Source organism: Aulonocara stuartgranti (assembly GCF_965226115.1).
Source record: "Aulonocara stuartgranti genome assembly, chromosome: 20".
NCBI classification, from domain to species: domain Eukaryota; kingdom Metazoa; phylum Chordata; class Actinopteri; order Cichliformes; family Cichlidae; genus Aulonocara; species Aulonocara stuartgranti.
The window spans coordinates 4,804,379-4,826,842 of NC_138956.1; the positions used below are offsets into that span (position 1 = coordinate 4,804,379).

Genomic DNA, 22,464 nt, shown 5'->3' on the forward strand with positions numbered 1-22,464 from the left:
CGGCTCAGCCAGCCTCATAGCTCCTTCCAAATAGCCCGTTCTTACAAAGCCTGGGGGTGCCTACAGGTGTGCACATGTACACAAATTACTCGTTTCAGGTGCACTTGTGCATTAACATGCACATACACGCTTCAATTAGCATCTTAAAAAAATTCAAGGAGAGGATTTTTTTTTTTTGTATCAGGCTCAGTGTTTAATAAAATTAAACTTCTCTGTACTGTACATAGACAGAAAATTAAAACAACAATAGCAAAGAGAGGAAATACTGGAAATATTGACCGCTCCTATAGACCCTCAGTCGTCATCAGACAGTTCCAGGTCTTCGATTACATCCTCCTCTCCCTCAGCCAGCTTTATCAGAGCAGAGGAGGACAGCGGCTGAGGAGTCTTGGAAGCCTTTTTATCTCCTTCCTCTTCATCATCATCATCATCTGGAATATAGACAAGAAGTACTTAAACTTCACGCTCAGCCACATCAGAAACCTCTCAGGTATCGAGTAGTTTACGTGCACACACGTTAGAGTAGAACGGCATTTTTAACAAACCTCTTCTAATCTGACACATTTCTACAATGTTGTTTACTCTCCAGGCTCGGCTAATGAGTGGCCACAGGAGTTGCTACCAGCTGTGAGACCACCATGTTAAAATGTGATGTAAACCATCTCTCAAAAGTTACACACGGATGATAAAAGCATAACTGAAAAGCATAAATTTAGAGTTGCGCTCCTTAAATTCCATTTCTGTTCATTTATACATAATAAATTCATTTAAGAGACTGAATTAATTTCTGGGGACAATTTAACTATTTCAGTGCAAATGCTTAGTCTAAATTCTAAAATCGCTCTTCCCTCCAAACCAGCAGCCGAACCCAGAGATGTTTTAGCTTAAAAGTTCAGACTGTCGAGACCCAAATCTGGCATCATGTGGCAGTTTATGCCTGAAAACCTGCTACAAAAACAATTAAATATTTATTAAAATTCAATTTTTTGTACTTGACTATATTTGCATTATCTAGAGCAGGGATATCAAACTTAAGGCCCGGGGGCCAGACGCAGCCCGACAGACTCCAATCCGGCCGCTGGACTGTTTTGGAAAATATGAAGAACATAAATTTCACAGCTTCTCTTACTGATAAAGAGCTTTTCCACGGCCACACTACACTAAAGTAATGAATTCATAGATGATATCTATTAATAAACTATGTCCACAGTGAAAAAAAACTAACATTTGCTTTTAATGAACAAAAACTTTCCGGTCTGTCTTTCATTTGCTACAGCTGCATTTCTATATCGTGCAGAAAAACATATTGTTATAATTCTACTTCTTCTTTTGTTAATATTAGAGATGGCACGATACCACTTTTTTATTACCGTTATCATAAATTTGGATATCAGCCAATGCCGATATGAATCCGATATAGTGTGTTTTTAATCAATAAAACTGTTTTTTAACCCTGGAGAAAACCAATAGAAAACCAATGGGGTCGGCTCTGACCCCATTGGTTCTCCAGGGTTAAATATCTTGCTGCATTTTGTGTAAGTTTATACTCAAGTTTAAAAAACAAAACAAACACTAAAGCTATTCTGTTATACCTGTATGCAAAAAATACACTGCACCCAAAATATTTCATAGTTCAGCGATACTGATCAATCTAATAAACTTAAACCTGCTCCATCCTCCCTATTCTGGTATTTTAAAGAGTAAGCAACCTAACCAATAGGGTTGCAATCTCCCAGCAAAAAAAAAAGAAAGAAAAGAGAACCACCCCCCACCTCATGATGCTTAATCGACGTAATCAACTTTAATTTGATGCAGTGTGAAAAAAAATGCACAGAAATCAATTATTTTTCAAGAATAATTAAATAGATTCAACATCTTTCTTCAACAGAACTGCAGACTGCACAGATCGTACCTTCCCAAAGGAAAAAGTACTATAGCTTAGTAGGGTATAGTTTCTATATACATTAATGGACTTCTATACATTTTACATCAGATTAAAACTTTGGGTGTAAGATTCAGATATTTATTTATTAAACACTAGATATTTTAAATGAGAATAAGAAAGAAATGTATGTCTTTGTGCCCCCTTTTCCCTGTTCATGCCCTATCGGGCCCCCCTGGCTAAACTTTGCTAGATCCGCCCCTGCACAGTTACCAGCGTCAGCTGCGTAGAAAAAGATCCTGGTGTAGAAAGTAATATTAAATAAATTCTAACAACAGCTGATCAAGCTTAAACGTGCTGCTGTTGTTCAGCCGCTGGTTTCCTCTTTCTGGTGCAAAGTGGGCCAAAAACAAGCAAGAGAGACGGACTCGCGACAGAAAAGCCGATCAGCTGATCATTGATCAGTTTCACGATTGAAGTAGCAACAGGAGAGGGAGGGAGAGAGAAGAGGCAGTCGCTCCATATATCGGTTGTTAAGCTTAACGTGGGAATGCTTTACAAACACTCAGAGATGAACTTACACACTTGCTTTACTTCTCTCTGGGATAACTTCCTCGGAGATGAAATGCCGGTTTGGTAGCGAGGCTACTAATACTCAACCAGACCGCTGACAGGTCCCGCACGCCACAGCTGCTCTATCACGTGATGCATACTGTTCCCACGTGCTACGGTTATGAGCAGAGTTACGCCATGTCGCAAGTTTTGTGAGGTGCTTGTTTGATATTTAATGGATCGGATTTCATTTTTTATTTCTCTCCGATATCCGATCCAGTAATTTAGGTCAGTATCGGACTGATACCCATACGTAATATCGGATCGGTCCATCTCTAGTTAATATACAACCAGGATTAAATGTGCAGATAAACTTCAGGAAGCACTGTTTCACTGGGCTGGCCCACTTAAGATTAAAGTGGACTGTATGTGGCCCACAGTGTAAAACGAGTTTGACATCCCCGCTCTAGAGGCAAACAGTAATTTTAAGTTTTACCCTTGTTACCAGCCAGCCTCCATATTTCTGGCCATGCACTGATAGAAAAGGGTAACGCAGACGCCTCTACACAGCAAATTAACCAAAACAGACAAATTAGGACCTTAAAATGTGTCAAAACTGTTAATTGTGAATACCGACCTAAGTCTTCTCCCTCATCATCGCTCAGGTCAGACAGGTCTTCAAAATCATCGTCATCCTCGTCATCTGACGCACGGCTGCTCTTCTTACCTGAGGGGAGATGGTGGAAAAACATTACAGCGCGCTGAAATTTGTCTAGTCCTACTTTCTTCAGACGTTCCTAAGTTTGCACCGGTGCATCGCTGACGTCTGACGACTTTGGAGACGTGGATATGTGGGCCAGGTATCACAGGCAGCTGGAAGTGTCTATTTCCTCCTGAGATGGAACTGAGAGTCGATTACAGGCGCCGCCGCCGCTGCTGCTGCTGGTGCACAAACACCCATGACAGTTTACTACTGGCAATTTCAGACATCTTATGCTCACGGCCTAAATATAGCAAATGGAGATAGCAGGCAGGTTCCACAGCTTCCACGATAATGGCAGAGTTGGTGTGTGTGTGTGTGTTGGAGAGATGTTGGGTTTTTTTCTTTTTGAAATTTAAGGTGTGCTACTCTCAGAGTGCTGTGTGTGTGTGTGTGTGTGTGTGTGTGTGTGTGTGTGTGTGTGTGTGTGTGTGTGTGTGTGTTGTCTAGCCTAGCCAAAGGGACAACTGGGGTCCACATGCTTTGAAGTTGAGGTGTGATGAGAAGCTGACGGCATAGGGGAGAGAGAAGGAAAACAGAGCTGTTTCCTTTATGACACGAGCACACGCGCACACGCACACACACATAAACAACGTCTATTAAAACATCAGGTACTTCCCATCTGAATTTAAGATCGCAAACGCGCTCTCGCCCTCTCTAACTCTTTGTTGCTCACATGGTGCTTGCAGATTTCAGTTGTACCTTTGAGGTTGCCCCCAAATGACCTGGATGACTTATTACCACCACGCACACAAAAATACACACACGCACACACACACCAATCTTAATCATCAGCCCCTTCTCGCACTCCCCCTCTTTCCGGGAGTGTGTGAGACCGCAGAGAGCTTTGGTGAGCTGCCTGAAAGCTTTTGGCTCTTCGAGACTGGACGGCGAGGCGGTGGGTGTGCATTTGTGTGCTATCATCGAGATGTGTCTGTGTGTGTGTGTGTGTGTGTGTGTCTGCGCACGTGTTGCGAGGACATGCGGGGGCAGCTGGTTGGAGTCTACAGAGCCAGAAAAAGAGAGAGAGAGGGAGAAAAAAAAAGGGAGAGAGGCCACCGCTGGCTGTTCCAGTGGGCTGGTTTGAATTAGGAACCCCCGCTGGGATCCAAGCCTGTACTTCCTGTTGGGGTGGAGGTGGGGAGGGCAGGTTCGTGAGTGTGGAGGAGCTGAGGAAGGTTGAACGAAAGAGGGGTGAGGGAGGAGTGGAGGGGATGCTTGCCGGCAGCTGCCCATCCGTTTGTGGGGACTCTCCCCACAATGAAGTCCAGATGCATTAAAAAAAAAAAAAACCCTGCCGCCTGCTCTGTTCCTCAGTGACCTTGCCGAGGGTTTTTTTTTCTGTTTGGAGCGTGTCCGAGTGTAAAGCTATAAAATCGAGGTTGACCTGTGGACGACCCGCAGAGGACGAGAGACAAATGGGGCGGGGGGGTGTTAAAGGATGAATGAGCTGACGGCGCTTTTGGCGGAGAGAGTAAGAGAGAACCAAACTCTCTGATAAGCGAGAGATTTTCTCTTCAGTTTGATTTGGGATTTAATTTTAATTTCCACGGAAACGGCCTCTGTGGATGCTTTCATATCTCGGAGCCTTACGGCAAACTGCTCTGCAGGTGATCTGCTTCGTGTAGTCAAATCTAGGAGACGTCACACAAACGGATAACGGCAGGAAAAAAAAACAAAATCACAGTGAACTGTCATCACCTCTCAAGCTTTTACACTGCTGTAACAAAATGCAGCCCCCTAGAGGCCAAGTTGGGAAATATACCATAACCTGCACCAGTCCACAAATTGCATCCTTTGCAGGGCCGGATTCAGATAAATGGGGGAAACCAGATATGAGGGGGTTAGCTCACATTTGATTTTGAGTCCTGCATCGTCATCTTCATCGGAGTCGCTGTCAGACTGGAACAGACCCTTGAACTCCTTTTTGTCCTCGGCCTTCTTCTCTTCAATCTTCTTCCGTTTGATCTCAGGAAGGTTCAGATCCTCCATCTTTATGTGACACACACACAAAAACAAACTGCAGTGCTTGTACACATGAACATTCATGAATGAAAAACAGTAGAAGTGACTCATAATGACTGAGTAAGGCGACTACTGGCAGGTTTCTTTGGTTTGATAATTACCCTTTCCTTGCCAGAAATCTCCAGCTGGATCTCCTTCTCTCGCAGCTTCTTCCACTGGCTGTAATATTTGCTCAGGGGGGTCCCCTCCTCCTGGATTTGCTTCTCCCAAGCCGCCTGACAGAGAACAGATATTTAGATGGAGAATGCACACAGGTGTGGACAGGACAGGTATGTGTATGTGAAAGGAAATGCAAATCTCCATCCTAATAAGCATAAATACACAGGTGGGTTCTCTCCCTTTCTTTTCCAGGATCTGTTTAGACAAGCCTTTCAGCAGGTTCATATTACACCTCCACCTCCAGCTGACCGGGAGAAAGAGACAGACGAGTGTGATGAAAGTCAGAGAAAACAGACGGGTTGAAGATGCCTGAAAGAGGAGATCTTCTTCAGCCCCTAAAGGTCTTTCTGGACAATATTGATTAGGCCCAATCACATTATCTGACCGACAAATCCAATAGTGCGAACAGACCGTGGCCTCTTGTACCCGTTGGCCTAACATGTTTATCACAATTTTCAGTGCCGCTATTAAGACAGAGTGACACGTGTGCACCGGAAGACGGGACGAGAGAAAGAAAACGTTACTTCTGAATTCGGTCAGACAAACAACTAAATAATTTCAGATGAGAGAAAGACGAGCGATGGCAGAGTGTGACCAGGATGGACGCAGGGCGTCGTTAATTAGGCTAGCTCTCAGTTTGGGTGACATGTCAGCAGGGGGGCTGGTGGCCGGAGGGGGGCCGTGGCCTTTCCACAGCGACAGCAGCAGGGCTGTCCCCTCTCCTTCGCCCGCGGTGACACCTCTACGGCTGCCTCCGTGCCAGGGAGTCAATGCCATGGCGACAGCCTCCGCTGAGCACAGAGCCGTGGCGACAGGCGCTGGCACCGTGCCGCGTCGTCTGCCATACTATGTAAACACACACACACACACACACACACACTTTCATCAGCTAGATTACAGACGAAGACCATCCGCTTCCATTTCATCTTTAAACGCTTTAGACGACATTTATAAAAACATCACAGTAACAAACAGACAAAATGATGCATTTCTGAGGGTGTGGACATGCAGCCACTTCCCACGAGAACATAAAAAGCACAAGTGATTTTGTTTTTCCTCCTTCGGTTATAGCAGAAGCGCTAACACACCACGAACTTGAACCATGACTTCAGCTCTGAATCTCCTTGGGTATAATTAAACGCATCCACACAGAGGCAATCTTTCCCCCGCCTGAACCCTGCCTCTGCTGACACACTGGACATTTCAGCCATAGCTTTCTAGGCTGGAGGACGTTTGTCCCATGAAGTGATCAGACGTCACTGTGAAGCTTTCCAATCATGCGAGCGCTCACTTCACCGACAGCAAACCTTGCCATACGTGTCTGCGTAGATTCTCAGTCATCCAGGTCATGGTAATCTAAGGAGCTTGAAGACGTTTCAGCTCTCATCTAGGAAGCTTCTTCAGCTCTGAATCAGAATGAAACATCTTCAAGAAACTTAAAGAATTCCAGACGCTTTTCTTTCCAAACTTCCAAACACCAGAGTGTGCAGATGCACTTATGCGCCCAGACACACCTTCAGACGGGCGAACTCCAGATTTAGTGTTTAATGAGACGGTGAAAGAAAGAGACAGCAAATTATTTTGCATACGGAGCACTAATGCGAGAGCTTTGCAAGCCACTTTTTTTTTTTGTGAAACCATGCTACATCACGATGCTACAGAGTAGTTGTAATCTGCTGTGATAATAGACTGTTAGCGTATCAATACGATTAGCCTTAAATTCTACAACAATTCCCACAATTCCTTTGTGTTTGCCGCCAGTCCATTGGTAGATGGTATGCGCAGGCGGCTCAGAGAGTTTAATGGAAATTGGAAGCGTTTTTTTCGCTGAATAAATGGAGCGATGTTTTAAACGTTTAAAAGAAAATGGAAGAAAACGAGCCATCAGGATGAAACAAACACACAACCTGCAGCAACTTAAGGAACGTCTGACAATAAAGGGAAAGTTTAGAAGTACAACAGCGAGTGGGAAAAGGACTTTCCGTGGCCGAACTATGAAGCTAAGGCGCAACTTTTTGTCAGCACTGCTCAGAAGCAGTGAAAAAGAGTAAACCAGACAATCGTTACGTCGTGGAAAACAAGATATTTAAAAGAGACGACGTTAAAAAAAAAAAAGAAATACAATAAAAAAAAAAAAAGGAAATGCTTGTTTCAAGTTGCTCTGTCCTGTTCTAACAATACTGTTCCATAAAATTATGCCATTTGCCGCAACTCTAAATTGCTCTTCAGATCAAGCATCGAATGGAGCGTGCCGAGTTCGCTGCCATTAAATGGCTGAAGGCAGGAGGAATGTTAGAGAAGTTCCCGAGCATGCAGTCTGAGGGAGAGAAAGGTACCTTTCAGGTGTCGTATCATATCAGAGAAATATTTCCTGAATACGTTCTTCAGTTACCGTACTGGTGTTTATTTTGTTGTTAATATGATTTTAAGGGCATGGAGCTGAAAGGGCAAGTTGTTACTGTGGATGTCACCTAGACATCCACCACTTTGACACACCTGACACCTGTAATTATAGAGGTGTTGCATACAGACACATTCAAATATCACACATGTATGTCACTAAAACACACACACATATACATATACACACATGCAGTACGTATACTTGTACACCTATGTGTTATACACACTAATACTAGTTATTGTGTTTGCATTTTTACCGACAAACACGTTTGTCTGAAAAGATTTCTAGTTATTGTGTGTTCATATTACACATTACTGTCAGTGTGTTTAAGTAAAGAACTGCACTGCTTTTGGTTATTAGGGATTTTAACAAAACTAGCAAGCTTTGTAGCACCAGTACTACAAGTTAACAAAGTCAACGTTCTTTGCCCTGGACAAACTACATCTGTTAGCCCTGGACAGCCCACTATGTTGCCAGCACTGCTCTTTGTGATGCAAATTCTTTAATCTTACAGCAGATCCACCATCGTCATCGCATAGTAGTGCACTGGTGATCTACAGACGCTGCAAGCTCTAAAGAGACTGTGTCTGCATGTTCTAGAGAGATTTGTGGAACAACCAGTATTGCAGGTCGCTCTTTGTAGTGAAGTGTCTGTGGTGAACTTCAAAATCCAGTCCAAAGACACGCATGTTGAGTGAAACTGGTCGTGGATTCGAGGAAGATGGGTGATAAAGTGCTTCGGTTTATAGAAAACCCTATAAACCTAACCCTATGAAGTACTGGTGTACTTAAGTAGGATTTTCAGGTATCTGTACTTTATTTGGGTATTTATTTCTCTGGCAACTTTTTACTTTTACTTCCTACATTTTCACACAGATGCCTCTAATTTCTACTCATTATGTTTGCAAAACAGGCTCGTGACTTTAGGTTTAACGAGTCTGGGAGATTCAAACATGAAACTGATTTGAGCCTAAATGGAGGGAACAGTAACACCTACTGGTTTATCCATCAAGAGGGCTTATCACATACAAAGAGATGAAAGAGGCAAAAACATGTAATTGATTGAAGCGCTACACTTTGGGGGTAAGTTATACTTCAGTATAATAACTTTGCATGGTCCAGGGTTTGTATGAAAATACCTGGCAGTTAAGTTCAGGATAAACAGGTTAGCTTGCAGTACTGTGGTAAATGTACAGTAAAGCGCTGTGTTGGACTGGTGCACAGTGGCTGTGGTGCTCATGGCCAGTGTTAGGTTACATACAGCAGAGATGAATTTGAATTTAAGCTAATGATGCTGAGACTCGTTCATTGAATTCGGCCTTTACACCAACTGTATACTTTCTAGCATAAAGACAGTATAAACAGGGTGCTGTCAGTGTAGAGGATGGAAATCAAGACAGTCTATGAAGCATCTGCTTACATCTAGTTGAATTCAGTTGTAAATGTACAAAGAGCAGTAAAGCTCAGAGCAGCAGCATCAGGTCAGCTGATTATAACATGTAAACAAAGACAAATCCACTGTCTCAGTAGAAATGATTACTATAACTGATCTCAGAGTTCCCTCCATTAAAATCCTATTAAAACTCTTGAATTTTCTTTTTAGCTGTGAAGGTAAGTTCTAAAATCAAGTTTATACTCCCTACTGCTAATATAATATAGATAATATAATTTTATTATTATGTTAATACAGCATGAGGTTCAGATAGTGTTGCACAAAAACTGCTGGTAGAAATGTCCTTCAAAGATCTAATTTGTAGTTTCTTACTTACTTTTCAGAGCTTATGTTTTCACTTTTTAACCTTTACTGGATGGAGTAAAGCCACCGTCCCACTGTCTGCACAGCCAAGGACTTGCATCAGGCACCACCCTTAGTTCAAACCTTATAGCTATTGATGAGTCTATTTATAGGAAAACTATCCAGTATGAATATGGGAGATACAGTTCATTAGGTTGAAAACTGGACAGTAACTCAGTGAAGCACTACTGGTAACTGCATCTTGTGTATAACTGGCCCTTTGAGACCTCCCGGGGTCTACAACCAGAGTAAGCACAGGGTCATTCTTACCTGAGTTTAAGGTTTATATAGAGAGGTGTTCTCCATTACCAGCTTCTGCCTGTGGCATTAGATGATCTGTTGTTAGATGGCCTGCAGCACGTAGCTCAACTGGAAACTATCCCAAAGGAATATAAAAAGCTATTTTTCCCTGCAACTGGATTTCTCTGGTGCTCTTATTAGAAATACTGGAATATGATTGTTGAACATATAGTTACACGAACCAATAATTATTACCCATAAGGGCTGTAATTTATTTACAGATGACTGTAAATACTCACTGTTGTACCCCTCTCCAAACGTCCTTGATGTTAATGATTTGAAAATGTGGATCTATCGCTCCATCATACGTGCTGCTACTGATTTTCAGTCTAGTTCTTGTGTAATTTGGCCCTTTCTTTATGTTTCCTTTCCATAAGAACGGCTTTTTGACAACCAGCCCTCCACTAAGAGTGTGTGATGAGGCTTCAGGGAACCGTATGGATCAGTTAAGGAGTCAGATGCATCTCTCAAGTTCTGTGTCAGGTGTTTGCAGGATGCTTTCCCATATTTTTCCAGGACATGACTTTCAGATACTGTTTGTCCTCAACACACAGTACACCATTTCAAGGAATGCCAATTTTTTTAATCTAATAGCTCTTTGGGAATCACCTTGTTGGTGCAAAGATAGTATTTTTCAAAGTGTGTTATCTTTGGCAGTTATTTATAGATTCAACTAAAGAAATGGGAACTGTTTTTGTGACAGGCTACTAGTAACAAAGTGGCAAATGGTACATTACATGTAGATGAGTCATGTGTAGACAGAACACTGGCTCATGCATTGAGTTACATACCTTTTCATGTCCAAAGAAACGTTTGAAAAGATATTCATAAAGTCTGGAGAACTGTTGCTCAAGACTGCTTTCAAAATGAAATAAAGTCTAGCTTGGAAGCAAAAATAACAGTAAAATGTTTTTTCCTGTTGCCCATCTTGCATTTTGTTGATGACCTTTACGTTTAACTGGCCTTGAGTAGTTTTAAAATTTAAACCTATTTAGTGCCATTTTCAACATATTATTTATTTGCCCTTATTATGTGGATCAATGGAAGAGCATTGCTCTGTATTTGCAACTCATTTCTATGTTAAAGGTTTTCAAAAGCAGAAGGGCCAAACAATCATCGCACAAACCAGACCCACTCACCACAGCGGTGGCATCGGCCACTCCAAATGTGGCCTTCTGTCTCCGTCCTGTGATGTGGCTGCTGTTTTCCTGTATCTTCTCCAACAGCTGACGCACCGGCTTAGAGTAATTGGCCACTTTGCATTCCTTCAGGAACGCTTTCAGCTGCAGGGACATGGAGGAGGTGCATGAGAAGGTAAGAACAAGCACAAAGGATGATTATTGTTTCCCCTAAAGGAAGCTGATTCGGTTCAGCAGATCCTGAATCATATATTCAGGTGAAAAACTTTGGGAATAGCATTCAGTGTCATTGTCACTTTTTTAGACAATTGCTAAGTCAAAAAAATAAATCAATTCTAGTCTGCTTTAAGATCACTTTGAAGTATGCCTCACCTGAATGATGGTGGGCAAGGCGAGCTCAGGGAACCCGATGGAGCTGGCCTGAGTGTGGAAGTAATCTAGTATCAGGTCGTACAGCTGGTCAATCATCCCGTCCTAAAACACAACAGGACAGCAACGATCATAAACAATGTTCACAATTTACAAAATGACATCATTTTCCTATTTCATGTGAAACTAACTCGAGTGGATCTATGGAAGCATCTTCCTCGCTGCAAATTAATCACGCCAATAGCTTTTCCCAGCCTGGTATTAACATTTAAATGTTTACTAACCAAGAATCAATAATGCATTACAAGCTGTTTTAATTGATCTGTGTCTCTATCCAGATCTATTTTGGGAAGATTTAATGTTGAACTTCTAGTATGCAGTGTTTGTGTTCATGGATATTGGCATTTTTGGGACAGACAATATACTTCCTGCTTATTGGTCGGGGCTAACTTAAAATAAGTCTCCAAACCAATCACATCTCGCTTAGCATGACGTCTATACCAGTGAACAGAAACAAAGTGCAACATTCACATAAGCTAAAGTTTTATTTTATATGAACTCACTAAATCACTCAAACAGTGCGAGCTGATGTGTCTGCATCACCCTGCCATTAGGAGTGATGCAGTGATGAGTGGCTAACACTGGAGCCAATACTGAACGACTGTATTTTCACTGAAAAGCAGAAAGGAGTCTATATGAACGACAAACTGCGCAAGTCTACACTGGCAACAATAAGCAAGCAAAATGCGATTACTGGCCAGCACATTATCACAATGTTGTGCTAATCAATATACTCTGTTTGCAATGTATAGTGCTAGCACACAGATCCATCACAGCTGTGGATGTGTGTGTCCCTGGGACATGAAGTCACCTCCGGCTTATAAACAGGAGATCAAATGGTTACCATTTAGGTAATATACCAAAAAGTAACATGACTAGCCGAGATGCCGCCCCAGGAAAACCGAATGCATTGAAAATAATTACAGTGTAGCATCAACAGCTTGAAGGCTGAAGAGCAGCCAGGTTTCCACAGCAGCTGCATCTACATGTCGATACGGCAAAGACTGGGAAAGGCACTGGGTACCAGTACACTAGCTTGACCCCAGAGGCAGGATTTGGTTCTCCTCCTGGTCTTGAACCGACAATCTTTTTGCACGTAATGCTAACTTTGTTAACCGCTACACCACAGAGCCACTATGTGACGGTAACAGTGTACAAACTTTAGCACTTCATAACAGCTATATTCTCTATCAACACAGACTAAAAACAAATAGGAAACCACAGAAAAGCAACCTGAGATTACCAATTGTGTTACTCAGAGCTCCCTGTAGCCCCTAAACCTTTTAAAGTTTCAGGTTAAATGAGGACCTACTTTATACAACAACAACAACAACAACTATTATTATTGTTGTTGTTACTATTATTATTATTTAGCCTTTAGTAAAAGCTGAATACGTAAAGATGCCATCTACAGGGCTAGAAGTTAAGCTGCCTTTCTGTGAAATAAAACATCTGAAGCCTGTGTGGACTGAGAGGTGCTCTGATTCAGACCGATCTGTTTGTTCGGTCAGGTCTGCTGTGTGTTTACGAGACGGGGGTTCACGGCAGTTGCCTGGGTGACAGCGGTGAGAACAGACCTAGCGAGCGGAGTGCGGGGGATAATCCCACAGAGCTGCAATCCTCTTGGCTGCAGCACTGAGCGAGGTGACTCAGGGTCAGTCTGAGAGCTCTGACTTTCAGCGTTGTCCTCAATCCACACCCACTCTGTCACAGAGTAGCACTAAAATAACTAAGACTCCAGGAGCTGCTCCATCTCAGCACACTAAAGACAGAATCAGCAGGAACCGCTGTATACCAGCTATAAAGAAGTACCTGGTCTAACACTCTTAACACTAGCGGTCACAGTAACACTTACCTTGTAGGCTTTCTCGATTAGGTTGACCTTGTTAAGCTTCAGGATGACTGCAAAGTTGATGGGTTTCTTACTTATTCGTCCGGGTTTCTTGTTGAAATCAACTTGCTGGAAGATCTGTAAGAGGAGACAAACAGTAAACTCTGATATACTCATACAACAGTGTAGTGCATACCATCTCAAATATAAAACATGCTCTTTTTAATCAGTCTGTCAGTCTCTTTGTTTGCATTTTTTAAAAAGGATGCAGATTTTGGTATGAGTAACATCCACCTGTTTTCTCAACTATCCAATCCAGACACATCCCTTAATGAAGGAATCAATAATGCAGGTTGGGCCTACAAATGTCATAATTAACATCACTATTAATTAAACCAATTAGCTAATAAATCTGTTTTATCTGTGAGAAACCAAGTCCACAGCTACCGCTTGCATAGGACTTAAGAGGGTAAGTAGCAGCCAGGTGCTGCTAATCAAATGCACTTGAATTATTGATCATCAGCGAGTGTGAGCACCTCTCTAAAAGCAGAAGCTTTGCTGGTCCGCAGTATTTAGACGTGTGTTAACATAATCCCAAGAATAAAAGACATCAACAGTGATCTTAGAGAACCAATTGTTGCTGCCCATCAAACTGGGATGGGATCTACTGTTAAGTGAAAAACAAGACCGTTGCCAATCTTCCCAGGACTGGATGTTCCAGTAAATTCACCCCAGGATCAGACCATGCAATGCTCTGCAGGCTGTAGTTAGCATGTTAAATGTCAAAGTTAATGACAGTACAGATAGAAAAAGACTGAACAAGTGTGGTGCTTGTTGACAAGAGGGGGTGTCTTCTCTCTTAAAAGAACACGGCAGCACGGCTTAAGTTAAGCTGCATTTGAACAAACCACAAGATTTCTGGAACGATGTCCTTTGGACAGATGAGACTAAAGTGAAGATGTTTGGCTGCAACGATGCCCAGTGCCATGTATGAAAAAGGAAAATCAAATCCAGCATATCAGCTCAAACACTTCAGGTTAACTGTCATGCACGGTAGTGGAGGAGTGATGATCTGGGTTGTTTTGCAGCCACAAGACTTTGCAGTCATTGAGTCAAACATGAACCCCCACTGTGCACCAAATGCTTGAGTCAAATGTGAGACCGTCTGTCTGACAGCTGGCTGAAACTGGGTAATTTAACGGGACAATCATCCCAAGCACCGCAGGAGATCTACAGCAGAATGGCTAAAAAAGGAAAACGACGGTGTTGCAAAGGTCAAGTAAAAGTCCAGACCTCAACCAGACTGAAATGCAGTGGCAGGACCTTAAGAGAAAGTCATATAGAAAACAATTGCTTCAAGTTAAAAGTGGTTCTACAAGCAACTGAATCGTATGGTGTGCTTAGTTTTTCAAGTCCAGCGGAAACTTTATCTCCTGGCTGTAGGTTGATATTTGGAACTGCTTCTACGCGTTAATAAAAGCCGCGACCGTCTCTGTCTTGAGTAAATCCGCATTCAACTTGCTATTCTTCAAAGACAACGCAGCTAAAGAAAACATTTATTCTGCGGGATGCTGAAAGTGTTTTGACAATTATCAGTCAGCGCAGCTCATTTTAAATACTGCAGTGTTACTGAGATGACACATTTCTATCTTAGTCTGTGAAAGTACATTCTAGCCAACGTGTGGGCTATTTGTCTACAAGCTTTAGCTTTCACATCTGCCCACAGTGCGCAAGTGAATTTCTGTCTTGTATTTGTGTATCAAGCTATTTCTGACTCCCTGTATCTCTGTGCATGTGTGTGTGTGTGTGTGTGTGTGTGTGTGTGTGTGTGTGTGTGTGTGTGTGTGTGTGTGTGGTCGTTAATGCTCGCTGTGCGCGAAGCAGAGCAACGCTCCTGGCCGGTGCTGTCTGTACAAACATAGGATGTGGTGGCGGTCTGCGGGGGAGCCAGGGGAAGTGGGAAGGCATGGGCCAACCCTGGTGCACTCTCTCTCTCTCTCTCTCACACACACACACACACACGCACACGCATGCACACAGCTACACAAGCAGGAAGCTCCAAATCATACACCCCCCTTGGAGATACGAGAACACACACACAGGCACAGACACACAGGAGGAAGGGGCTGCTTTTGCTGTTCTAATTAAAACAGTAGCAGCGTACCTCAGCCTGACTTTAACAAGGGGAACAGTAAAGGAGAAAAAACACAGGAAGCATTGTGCGTCACAAATAAACACAGCTTGCTGTTGGGGGTTAGATGGAGCGAGGGAGGCGGGGGTCGGAGTGTATCTGTGTGTATGACGGGGAGAGAAGTGGGGAGTGGGCCATAGGCAGAGAGGATGTGGTCTGCACAGCATGTTAGGACCAGAGTGTAAACCACAACCGTGTCTTTATCGCTTCGGTCAAACTGCTGCATGCACACAAACACATACAGACAGACGTGCGCTGACCACTCCCAGCGGGCCGAGCCAGTCGCCAGCACATGTCTCTCCTCCAGCAAACCACAACAAAGCCGCACAGCGTGCATAAAAACTTGCGCACAAAGGCACACTACGCGATCACGTGACTAGCACCTGATCCAGAGAAGATGTTGTCAGTTGGTGACCCGTGATTGGTCTGATAACAAAGGTGTCTCTCACAGCTCTACCCTTTGAATGTTTCCTCCTAAGCTTCTACAGTTGTGGCCGTTGAGACCAAAGTGCATTTCGTATGCCACTGATGTTTTTCCGCAGCAAACCACCGACGGAACATTTCATCACATCTACCTTTTCATTGTTTCCATTTCACCAAAGTCAGCCAACGGGCTGTTTATTGTAGATTATCTCAAACTATCCGAGGGCCTCAAGTTGTGTGTCGGTGCGAGAGACTCGAGCCACTGGAAACCTGACCCCTCACTGATACGCTGTTAGCTCTGCACGCTGGTTACTTGAGATGACGTGAAGCCTTACCTCCAAGAGGAAAGGCAGAACGGGCACAAACGTGTTGGTGCTGCCAGACAGCAGAGTGAGCGCTCTGCAACAGTGCATCCTCAGAGGGTAATATCTCGCTGTGGGAACCAGTCTGAAAGAGAAAATAGTGATCAATGTCTCCACCTGCTGTTGGCAACGTGTACAAAAAATAAATAAAAATAATTCTCTTCCAAGATTTTGAAAGCAACACAGTTTTAAAAAATTTTGGGTGAAGGAACCACAAAATATATTTAAAAAAAAAAATGCAGATTGCAGGAGTACAAACAACGGTTCATCTCATTAGGTAAACCTGTTCATGTTTCTTAATGCAAAGATCTAATCAGCCAACCCAAAGGCATACACGTGCCTTCTGACAGAGTATTTCAGAAACTGTTAATCTACTGCGATTTTCCTGTGCAATCATTCTAAGGTTTACAGGGAACATTCCCAAAAAGAGAAAATATCCTACGCGAGGCAGATCTTTGGGCAGAAATCACTTGCTACTTTTAAGGATCAGAGGAGCTTGGATGCTTTAAGGAAGACAACAGTAAGTCAAATCACAGTAAGTCATTATAGCCAAGGTATGCAGAAGAGCATCTCTGAAGACCACTCCCATCCCAACAGGAAGCTGAGGCTACAATTCACACAGACTGACAAATTTTTTAAAAATGTTCCCTGGTCCAAGGAGTCTCAGTTTCTGCTGCAACATTCAGATGTTAAGGTCAGAACTACATGAAAGCTTGGATCCATCCTGCCTTCAATCAAATTTCCTCGGCTCACTTTGGGACCCTCAGTACCAACTGAGCATCATTTAAACGCTACTTCTACTTGAATACTGAATCACGTCCATCTCAGACTGCACCCATCTTCTGATGGCTGCTTCCAGCAGGATAACGCACCATGTCACAAAGCTCAAATCTCAAACTGGTTCCTTGAACATGACGATGTACTCAAACATTCATCAGATCTCAATCCATCACAGCATCTTTGGGATGTGGTGGAACGAGAAAGTGACATCATGGATTTACACCCAACAAATTGGCAACAACTGTGTGATGTCATCATGTCAATATGGACCAAAGCAGGAATGTTTCCAGCAGCTTGTTGAATTTATGCCACAACGAATTAAGCTAGTTCTAAAAGCAAATGGAGGTGCTAGCGAGGTGTAACATAAGTGTATGATATAATATAAGTGGCTGTTTAGTGTGTATTTGAAGCCAAGTCGTGGCTTTATTTATACATCAGACTCTGGGGTTGAGTTTTTAATCTTTTAAAAGCTTTTTTTCCCTAACATATTTATGTATACTTACTTCATGGTGCCAATTATTACTTGGCAGAGTGGATAGATCAGAGGCTGCAGTACCTCACTGGGGTGGAGTGTGCTCAGGACCCGACACCACAGGAACAGACAGTGAATATACTGCCAGTTATAAACTGATTGATACGTTTCCTATTAAAGAAAAAAAAGGGGTCAAATGTGAATGAGGGTGAGCATCTATATAGCAGAGAATAGCTCTGTGTCACTGCGCGTGGTTGCTCAGTCAGTATATAGCTTTAAATTACTTTTGTAAACTGGACTAAGCTCCAATCATACATCCCCGTTTTTGCGCATGAGCATTTCAAAAGCAAATATATATTTGAATTTTATATAATTACAAAAACCAATCCTTAAATTGAAGCCCTAAATGACTCAAGGCAGATGTATACTTGTCAGTCTCTATAAATACTGTTTTATGTGAGCACAAACAGCAAAAAGAAGCCAAACAACCTTCTTCTTCATGGTCATGGCGTTTCTGAGGTGAATGGCCAGCTGTCGGATATAGATGAAGGCGTGCTGGTAAGTGACCTGCGTGTCCAGGGCATACATCTCTGTCAGAGTTCTCTGCATGAAGTTGATCATGGGCAGCACGTTGGGAGATGTGAACTTGCAGTTTTGTACATAAGAAATGTACATTTGCTGCAAAGAGGAAGACGGTTATTCTTAAGAAGCCCAGGCTGGATTTGCTTTTCCCCCCCTTTTGCCTCAGTAAAGATCCAGGTTTGTTGTGAACACCTCAATTCCTGCAGCTCACCTTAAGAATCGGGTTGAGGTACGTTTCCTGTTTCTGGCGGCAGATTTTATTGAGGGCCAGGAAGGCAAGAACCCGACTCGTCTCTTCCCCCGTGCTCCACTGCTTCATTAGTTGCTGGAGTCAGAAACAGGAAAAGGAAACAAAAACAGAGACACATTAAGACATCATTTGTCAATAAATACTGACATATTTTACTCCGTGTCATCAAGCTAAGGTGGAGGTCTCACCTTAATCAGGTGGCGACACTGTTTGGGTAGACACAAGTAATACGGTACGAGCTGGTTGGTGTGCTTCAGGACCGCGCAGATGACCGTAGCCTCCGTTAGGCTGGATAACAGCTGCAGTTGGGAAACAAGAAATAATTTTAAAGCAAATATTCACAAAAATGAATCCCTGTATTCTGTATTTCATGTATCTGCCTCACAGGAACACACAGGCCTGAAATCTAAGTGGTGAAAAACAAAGAGACACATGAAGTAAAGAGCAAACCTGAACCACTCCACTGAGATACATCTTTATGTCCATCTGATTCTTCTGCCATCTTGGACTAGACGAAGGAAGCACTGACCTGCGAACAAACCGCAAGACAAACAAAGAAATGAGTGAACAGGTTCTCTTTTCCCTCTTCTCAGCTACACCGAGACAATCGATGAGAAATGAGACGAGTGTGAATATTGTGGATTTTGTACTTTTTTTGGTCTTTATCTGGCTTCAGGTTAAGCATCCTCTGCAGAGCTCCGTGGATATCTTTGATGCAGAACAGGACCAAAGCATTGAACACTGCAGACAGAAAAAGAACATCATGCATGCTTAAGTGTTGTATCTTTCATAAATAGCACAAGGACTGAATATTAATGTGCTTATGTCATCACAATAATACAATTCTAGAAACAATCGATCTTTAAAGGAAAGCTTGAAGAACTGCCAGAGGACTTTTTGTAACTGATAAACTGTGTTTTCAATTTCTTCTCTGTGACAGAGATCGGCATGTTTGTCTCTAAATAAGCTGCGCTTCTTTTATTCTTCGCTTCTTTTTATTTATATAATGTAGCTTGTTTATCCTAGTTCATTTTTGATGTTTGTGAATCTTATGAGCTTCTTACGGAGTGCTTAAAACGTTAAAATAAACATTAAATCTGCACTGTAGATACATCATAACAGAAACCCTCTGAAACACTACAATGTAACCTGATGTGCAAATGTAACTACATTTTGCAGTTACATTTGTAACTACAAATATAACCGCTACTGTGATTGGCCTGTTCGATACTCTCAATTCCTCCTGTGCATTTACCTTTTTTTATTTTTTTTTATTTGTTGACTACACTTTTTTTAATTTATCAGTCAGAGAATAAAAATGACCACCTCAACATGAGGACTCAGAGATGTCAGCAAATTTCTAACTGCAGCTTCCCAGAAGTATCAGAACGGAGATGAACGAATGTTCAAAAAAGTGAAAAACAAAAGCCCCCCCACAAAAAAACAAAAAAACCCCAAAACAAAACAAAAAATAAAACCCCACCTGACAACAATAACAACAAGTCCAAGCATTTTATATATTTCTATCGTGGCTGGCACTGCATAAACAACAATAGGGACACGACTACAAGCTAATTAATGAGTAAAATATCACACAAAAGCATGAACGCTTCCAACAGCATGTGACAAGTCATTAAGGACTGACAACAAATTATGGTTAAATTATTAAATTCGCTAGGTATTCCCTTACTGGTTGGTGATTGGTTGCCGGTTGCTAGCAGATCACAGCAGTCGACAGCAGTTTGTATGGAAGATGCTGAACTGTCTCCACTGCATCACCGTATACCTCTTTTAAAAGAGGTCCTTTAGCCATTTTCATCATCCAGATGGGGCGACTCGTTTTCCAGTCGCCCCATCTATTGTCTATAGGGTCGTGATAGCAGTGGGTCCAAATGTCCCGTGGACGTTACACCGATGGTATACCTGCTGCTCGGTGTATGGCTTTTTAATCAGACTTGAGGACCACTGTGTTTCCTTGTTGCCTGGTTTCAAAACTGGCTGGATTTTCATGAAGGAGATGCTCTCATGACCAATGACTAGCCAACCAGTGGGATGCAGTCTGTTGTCGTCACATTTTCAGATCGCTTGAAACCCCGGCCGAGTAGATACTACAAAAGTACGTGGTACCAGGTACTACCACATAATGAAAAACCCCAAAAACCAAGTCGATCTGATCCGAAGAGGTGCTAATGGAAAAGGGCTATTTAAGACCAACTACTCACCAACCAGTCACAGAATTAAAACTTTCACATAGCAATCAATGGTTGCCAGGGGTCACAGACCCCCCTCTCTAGGACTGCATAAATAGTGCTTTCAACAATCACTTGCTTACCGGTTGGAGAACACACATTTTTCCTTTGTGACTGTTGGATGGTAAATGGTTGCTGACAGGCCTCTAGGCCTGTGTGACTGGTGTTTTAATTTCAAATTAAACTGTTATATACCCATATATACATGAATACAGATATGAGGACCCACCTGAGCTGTCAGCTACTTTGTAGCGGCACTGACCGCCCTCTTCACCCTTCGTTGTGGCGACAGCAGCCTTGAAGGCCTGCGTGACTTCTCTGAAGAGATGAGCTGTGGGTTCTTTCTTCATGGCCACTTTCCAGTCGTCTATCATTTTGTCTGTGACTTTGATAGTATCTGCTCCCTTCTTGGCTTTCTTTGAACTTTTTGCTGCATATTCATCGTCATCATCTTCTTCATCCCCAGAGCTGGCCTCCTACAAACATGTAAAAAGGCAGCATGAGGATCTCCTAATTTCCAAAAGAACTCACACCAGAAAGTAAGTAGCCCTCTTACCTCCAGTTTAGATGGTAGTTTGTGGTACCCTCTCTCGTCTTCATCGTCTGAGCTGTCGGTGTCGTCAAAATTTAAAAGTGCCTGGTCGTTTTCCTGCAGAAACTTGTAGAACTCGGGATCTTTGCTCTTTAACCTGGACAGCTGCTCCTTGTGCTGAGAGGCCTTACCTTTAGACTTTTGATCTCTACAAATACAGAGTATGTACAAAACGAGTTACAGAACTTTGAGACATTTTCTGCATTTGCACTTTTCTAACAGTACATCATACAGAAAAGAATAATCAGGCCCCCTGGAAATTACGCCCCTGCCAAAGCATCTCAGTCGGGTTAGGACTTTGACTTTGATTAGGCCAGGCAGCACATATAGCAGAATAGTACCATAGCTAAAGGGGTGTGAAGTCAGTTGGTGAGTCTGAAAAGTAAATGGATATGACCCCAATTGAACAGAATACAATATCCAAATATTTTACACTGGAAAATGCTGCACGTGTGTATACCCGTATCAGAGCGTGCCCACATTTAAGATTATGTTTCACCCCCTAAAGGTCTCTAAATATAAGGACTCACTTCTTAGGGCTTGGAGAGTTCTGATCTGTCTTCTTCTTGAGCCCATTCTGTTTGGGAGGCTCTTCGTCCGATTCAAAGCCTGTCAGCAGGAACTCATCCACACTCAAGTCTTCTAATTTCCTACAAGAAAGAAAACAATCCATAAGAAGCAAGTCGATCAAAATGTGTGTGTGGTCTAACTGTCCTACAGTTTTTAAGTTCACGTGTAAGCATTTTTGTTGGTTAGCTGTTCACTTGTCAGTCAGATGCAAATATCTCCCTAAAACACTCAGGAACCTTGTATTATTATTATTATCATCATTATTATTATTAATATTTTCATGAAGCGAAACCACACTTAGAATACAGCAGTCGTATTCGAGTTAGCATGACGACTTTATGCTAGCACTTTAGTTACTAACATACAGTCGTAAAGAGTTAGAATGACTTTCACGACTAACTGGCCAGACTTTAACTTTCAACATCAACATAAAATACTGGGTAAATCTCATTGTATTCATAGCATAATAAAGAAAATATTAACAAACCTTTTCTGTTTCGCTGCCATGCTGGATCTAAAAAACGTGACGCCAAACCGCAATACCCACAATCCTCTGGTGCAAAGCGATGGAATTGGTTTTATGTTTCGCGGATACTGATCGTATGACGGTACTTGCGTTTATAATTACACCGACTAACCGAAACATTATTATTTTTGATAAAATGCTAACGAACTTTATTTGTTTAGTTTTTGATGAAAGTAAAGTCGGCACAAATA

General features: G+C 42.4%; 1 protein-coding gene across 1 annotated transcript; it reads right to left on the reverse strand.

Annotated features, from left to right (window-relative positions):
* Window positions 1–173: 173 nt before the first annotated feature.
* On the reverse strand, window positions 174–22,335 carry noc2l (NOC2-like nucleolar associated transcriptional repressor). The gene is made up of 18 exons (XM_082519886.1): window positions 22,235–22,335; window positions 21,708–21,827; window positions 21,142–21,325; window positions 20,815–21,061; window positions 18,987–19,077; window positions 18,787–18,865; window positions 18,525–18,635; window positions 18,298–18,411; window positions 17,994–18,182; window positions 17,536–17,675; window positions 16,226–16,337; window positions 13,301–13,414; window positions 11,389–11,490; window positions 11,017–11,160; window positions 5,321–5,434; window positions 5,048–5,186; window positions 3,072–3,161; window positions 174–431 (listed from the first exon to the last, which is right to left on the reverse strand). The coding sequence occupies exons 1-18, from the start codon at window positions 22,252–22,254 to the stop codon at window positions 295–297; spliced, it is 2,247 nt and encodes a 748-aa protein (XP_082376012.1). The 5' UTR covers window positions 22,255–22,335; the 3' UTR covers window positions 174–294.
* Between the last annotated feature and the right edge of the window lie 129 nt (window positions 22,336–22,464).

Excerpts from the sequence above, each read along its gene's own strand:
- noc2l (XM_082519886.1), bottom strand. The coding sequence starts at position 22,254 with ATGGCAGCGAAACAGAAAAG. Across the intron at positions 21,326-21,707 it reads AACTCTCCAAGCCCTAAGAA|AGATCAAAAGTCTAAAGGTA; the intron begins GTGAGTCCTTAT and ends CTGTATTTGTAG. Across the intron at positions 13,415-16,225 it reads TTCTGCCTTTCCTCTTGGAG|ATCTTCCAGCAAGTTGATTT; the intron begins GTAAGGCTTCAC and ends CTCCTCTTACAG.